The sequence below is a fragment of the Hyperolius riggenbachi genome, chromosome 8 (genome assembly GCF_040937935.1).
Source record: "Hyperolius riggenbachi isolate aHypRig1 chromosome 8, aHypRig1.pri, whole genome shotgun sequence".
In the NCBI taxonomy this organism is placed as follows: domain Eukaryota; kingdom Metazoa; phylum Chordata; class Amphibia; order Anura; family Hyperoliidae; genus Hyperolius; species Hyperolius riggenbachi.
The window spans coordinates 45,084,057-45,090,056 of record NC_090653.1 but is presented as its reverse complement, the minus strand read 5'-3'; the positions used below and the strand labels follow the sequence as shown (position 1 = coordinate 45,090,056).

Below are 6,000 nucleotides of genomic sequence, written 5' to 3'. Positions count from 1 at the left end.
CCTGCCCAGATGTGCACAGCAACCGAGGTCGGTACAGTGTTAGGCCTCTTGCACACTGCAAGCGATTCCGATTCAGATTCCGCTTTTTAATCAGTTTTAACATCCAATTCAGATTCCGATTTGCAGTGTGCAGGGAGCAAACTGCAAATCGGAATCGGATGTACAAACCGATTAAAAAGCGGAATCGGAATCGGAATCACTTGCAGTGGGCAAGAGGCCTTGTGCATTCTTGACGAGTACCGGTCATACATCAGCGTCATTTCTCAAGTATGCATGCTCAGAACACTACCGGCTGCTGTGCACATTCGGGCAGGAGTGCAAATTACAGGAATTATTTGTTGAATGGGGGGCAGAGCAGCACAACTGAAATGAGCCCATTCAAACCAATGATCGCTAGTCAGAGTGTTGGACAAGATATTTTTTGGTGGTGGTGGGTGGGGGGCAGTTGGTAAAAGCAGGCCTAGGGCACTGGAAAGTACAAATCTGGCCCTGCTCATCCTTAATGATGCCATCGCCAGAGGCTGGGAATCAATTAGTGATTTCCCTTACGCCAACGCAAGCCTTGTGCCTGAATGGTTTTTGCCTAGTAAATGTGCAATTGCTCCTATACAGGCCAGTAGTGAATTTGCTTATATACGCTTATATGCGCACATATGGGTGTGGTGTAGTGGATTGCACTCTTGTCCTGCAGCACTTAAGCCACATCCCTGCCAAACACCTAATCACGCCCCCATCACCCCTCCCCCCCTTGTCACACATACCATAAAGAGTTAACAGGATTTACCATAAGATTTAACAGGAAAAATATGTTGTTTTATAATTCAAACCACACTGGTCTTTTCTATCCTGGTTCATTTTCCTTCATAGTAACATTTGAAAATAAGAAATATATCAATTTAAATAAAGTTTAGAGTCAATTAAACACATTTTTTTTGTAGAAAAATACATATACAGTATGTATAGATCTGTACACCAGTCCTGAATGAGGGACAAATGAGGAAGACAGAGGGACAGGGCTCCCAAAGAGGGACTGTCCCTCTAAAAGTTGGGAGCTATACATGACTGTGGTAGGGATTTGGATTGTGTGACCCCCTCTGAGGGACAGTCAAAGAGAGTCTGAAGTGAAAAGAAATTGCTACTTTTACCTTTTAATTAGCTTCAGTACTCTCATCAGTGGAAAACCACCGCATCCCCCTGAAAAATGAGGGCTGCAGACCTCCCAAATCCCCGGGGGGTGGGGGGGGGGATGAATCTGGCCGGCGCTTCCTAAAGAGGCAGAGCTCTCTGCTGTAGCTCTGCCTCTTCTGATGTCAATCGCAGCGGATCGCCGCCTCTCCCCGCCCCTCTCATTCTTCCTGCACAGAGAGGGGCGGGGAGAGGCGGCGATTGACGGCAGGAGAGGCAGAGCTACAGCAGAAAGCCCTGCCTCTCAGGGCAGCACAATCCACAACCAAGTTAGTCGTGGATTTTTGCCCAGGGATTTAGGAGGTCTGCAGCCCTCGTTTTTTGGCGGGGATGCGGTGGTTTACCGCTGATGAGACTTCTGAAGCTAATTAAAAGGTAAATATAGCAACAAAAAAAAAATTTGCTTCAGAGTCTCTTTAAGTGACAAGATAATATACTCTGTCCAGCGCGGCGGAAGATGTTTGCACTGTATAAATACTACCTGTAAACAGGGCCGGTTTAAGCAACAATGGGGCCCCAGGGCAAAATAAACCTGGGGGGCCCCCCCAACATATACCCCGATCAAAAATCAGCATTAGGGGACCTTTTTTGCAGCTGGTATAGTCAGGGTGTGAAGTCCCAATCGATCAGAGCTCCACATTCTGGCTATCCCAGCCTGCATGGGGGACAAGGGGTTAAAAAGTTTCAGGAGGGGGGACCCCACATAATTTTTTTTTTTTACTAAAATTCCCACACTCTAAACATAAAAAAAATTTGGGAAAATAGGAAAAAATGCCAGGGATCTTCATACAGCCATATTGCGGCTGTATAGCGATCCCTGGCCAAAGCGCTGCGGCTGCGTATAGACCCCCTGGAAACCCCATCAGGAAATTTATTGCGCTTTCGTTTGATGTATGTAAAATTACACTACCGTTAGGTTTGCTACTAAAAGTGACATTTACCGCATTTAAAACTATACTTTTTTCCTTCTAAATTTTAAAATCGATTTTCTCAAAAACTATAAGGTCTTTTTGAAAAATTGTTTTTTCCTCTTATTCCTAATGATCTCCTTAACATATCCTGCAAATTTAGGGTTTCTAGCATTTAAGGTGGATTTGTTATTAACAATTAAAGTCGGCAGGTTTTTAAATGTGTTTTTTTTTCTCCTTTGAAACTTTAAAATCGATTTTCTCAAAAACTATAAGGCCGATTTGAAAAAAAATGTTTTTCCTCTTGTAGCCACTGGGGGCCCCTACAAGCTCTGGGGCCCTGGGGCAGCTGCCTCCTTTGCCTTAATGGTAGCGCCGGCCCTGTCTGTAAATAATAATAATATACAGTATGAAAACTTAGCCTACCGGGATTGGAATTTCAGCTTATGACTTATGACTTTAGCACAAGTACAGAAAAGAATTGTGTTTTTTACACATAGAACTAAAAACAGGAAAAAAAAGAAAAAAAATGATCTTGCATAAAAGTCAAATGGGCTGAAAGTGAAAGGATCCATGTGTGACTGCTGGGATCAGTGTTGTGCATCTCTCTCTGTAGTGACTGTGGTCTCTCCTCCCTGTGGGTGTATCCTGCTCTGCGCTGCTGCCAGCCTGTGTCTCTCACAGATCTCTGCAGATTACAGAGAGGCACAGAATGGGTACATGGTGCACAATGCCCCTCTGGTCTCTGAAGGCCGCCCTCCTCCTGGTGTCTCTACTCTCTGTGGGTATGTACAGCTGCCTGGGCACATACAATGTTATACTATCTTTACCTTGCCATGCTGACATATTATGGAGACTTTTACTTATTCTTTTATAATGATGATCTCTCATACACTGTTTGTTTAGTAACTTGTACATAGGCAGTGGCATAACAAAGGAGTGTGGGGCCCCAGTGCGAGTTTTACATGGGGCCCTAAGCACTGGAGCCCCAAAACCTACCATGGACAGCTGCAGTGTCAGAAAGGTGTAATCAGAATAAGGAAATTTAAGGAAATGAAAATTAAAGGAAATTACCGTGAAAATTAAATTCTTCTTCAAAGGAAATTTAAAGTGGAAAAAGAAAATCAGTTTAACTTACCTGGGGCTTCGTGCAACTCCCTGAAGTCATCCTGTGTTCCGAGTCCCTCCGGCCAGCAGCGACACCCCCTGCAAAGCTGGCCACGTGCCCACTCACTGCGTCCCCGTGCATGGCAGCGTTCTGTGCCTGCGCAGTAGGGAAAGTCACTACTGCACATGCGCAGAACGCTTCCGGCAACGGGAGTGTGATTGAGGTGCACATGGGTTGTGGCTGCGCATGCGCAATAGCCTCCGACTGTCCGCGGACCGCAAGCTTTAAGGGGGTTGCCGATGCTTGCTGGAGGGTCGCAGAAGGATGGTGTGGGCACAGGATGACTGCAGGGGGCTGCAAGAAGTTCCATGTAAGTTAAACTGATTTTTATTTTTCACTTAAACACCCCTTTAAGGATTACCACTATGAAATGCACTTACAGAGGTGTTCATTACCAGCATGGCACCAATGAAAAGCAAATAGGATGGATGAAGGAGATCCCCTCTGGTCCAAGGGCCCGGGTGCTTTCGCCACCTCTGCATTCCCTATTGGTACGCCACTGTACATAGCACTCAGGGGCACTTCTAGGCATAGGCAGTACAGGCCATTGCCTGGAGTGCCATTGGTCCTGGGGGCGCCATGTTGCTGGATTAAGCCCCACCCCTAAAATGAAGCCCCGTCCCTAGAATGAAGCCCCACCCCGTGGGTGTTCTATTACTTGCTTCTGCTGCATCTGCTTAGTGTAAGTTCCAGGCAGCTGCCACTGTGTCCCTCTGTGCCTTGCGCATCCTTTTTTCCCCCTTTGTGCCTCCTTCTGTCCCCCTTTGTGCCTCATGAAAGTGGAGCCCTGCCTATGTGTATTTTGTGGTGAAACGCTACCCACATTACGTGTATTTTCTGGTGAAACGATGACAACATTGCGTATTTTCTGGTGAAACGCTGCCGCATTTATGAGTAATTTTCTGGTGAAATGCTGCCACAATAAATGTAATTTCTGGTGAAACGCTGCTGCTTTATGATTATTTTCTGGTGAAGCATTGCCGCATTATGATTATTTTCTGGTGAAATGCTGCTGCATTGCCATTATTTTCTGGTAAAACTATGCCACATTACAATTATTTTTGATGAAACACTATCGCATTACGATTATTTCCATGGGGGGGGGGGGGGGGGGCACGGGGGGAGGGGGAGGCACAGATTTTCTTGCCTGGAGTGACAAAATGGCTAGAGGTGCCCCTAATAGCGCTTAGTGCAAAATGTAGTTTCAGTTTGACTTCTCTAAGGAGAATGCTGATTGACTGTTGTGAGTTATTGCATTTTGCACTCAGCGCTGTGCTCATTGTACTCTTTGGAGTTTTAACCCTTTCCAATCCTATGTTGGACTACGTCCAACATTGGCCATTCTTAGTACAAGCCCAGTGTCGGCCATTGGCCTCAATTCACTAAGATCATGCTGGAGATAATAAGGCAAGAGAAAACTTACCACCACACATCGATATTGCCTTATTAAAGTGAATCTCCGAACTAAAAATCTACTCATTTCAAACAAGAGGTCAGCGCTCACAGTTTAACCCCCAACCCTCTATCACCTGTTCGCCTCCTCTTAAGAGTAAAAAATGTGTGTCACAAGAGGTAGCGCTCACGGTATGCGATCAACCCACCCTGATAAATTAGGGACTCAACAGAATACCCTTACATGCAAACCAGAATTAAGAACATTACAACCATAAAAATTACAATCCTCTCAAATGCAAAAAGACCAATTAAGTCCTCTTAGGTCTCAGTAGATATCATTAATGTCCAATATATTCCTTGATATGCTAAAAAACTGGACCATATGAATATGATCCTATGCAGTTGAAAGTCCAAGTTTTCAGGACCTAAAATCTACTAAGCTTATATTAGACATTAAACCAGGCTAGAATCAACATATAGGTCTAGTGAACGACAGTCTTCACATATAAATCCCTCAGGACCATATGGGTGTGCTCCTATGCGATTGAAAGTCCAAGTTTCCAGGACCTAAAATCTACTCAGCTTAAATTAAACATTAAAACAGGCTAGAATCAACATATGAATCGAGTGAAAAACAGTCTTCGCATAAATTCCCTCAGGAGCAGCAGTCATTGGCTTCCAGCAGTATCAAAACAGGTCACCTCCACCAGCACCCTTTGTGTGCCACTCACCCCTGTCCTAGACCAACCAATGGTCTATATGAGCCTTGGGACCGTTCCCGGGTCGTCCCCCACCACTCCAGCAACACAGTGTCCACCAATAGATGATAGATGATAATCTTCATATGATGAGTACCTCAGTAAGAAAAAGCTCCCATAGCATAATACTGTTAAAAACTATTTATTTATAAAAAGCAATTGCACTCACATGGTCTTCAGTTAAAATCAGCGTTTGAGTAATTTATAACACGGGCTCTCCCCCGTATGGTGGCCAGGCTGGCAGGCTTCTATCAGTGTTCCCCCTCCGTTTCCGCCGCGCGCACGGAAAAACGCTGGGATGGATACCACATGTGCCTCCTCGCCTCTGCTCACACTCAGGCTAGTTCCCACTTCCACATCAGGTTCCGCCCGATCGATTTCGTCACTCAGTGACTCATCAGGGGCATCAGATGCCCCTGATGAGTCACTGAGTGACGAAATCGATCGGGCGGAACCTGATGTGGAAGTGGGAACTAGCCTGAGTGTGAGCAGAGGCGAGGAGGCACATGTGGTATCCATCCCAGCGTTTTTCCGTGCGCGCGGCGGAAACGGAGGGGGAACACTGATAGAAGCCTGCCAGCCTGGC

General features: G+C 45.7%; 1 protein-coding gene across 2 annotated transcripts in view; it reads left to right on the top strand.

Annotated features, from left to right (window-relative positions):
* Positions 1-2,771: 2,771 nt before the first annotated feature.
* Positions 2,772-6,000, top strand: part of LOC137528782 (complement C2-like) — a 59,705-nt gene continuing 56,476 nt past the window's right edge. For both annotated transcript variants that reach the window (XM_068250354.1, XM_068250355.1), the window contains exon 1: positions 2,772-2,878. In XM_068250354.1, the coding sequence (XP_068106455.1) occupies positions 2,806-2,878 (73 nt within the window). In that variant the 5' untranslated portion in view covers positions 2,772-2,805. The remainder of the gene's footprint in view (positions 2,879-6,000) is intronic.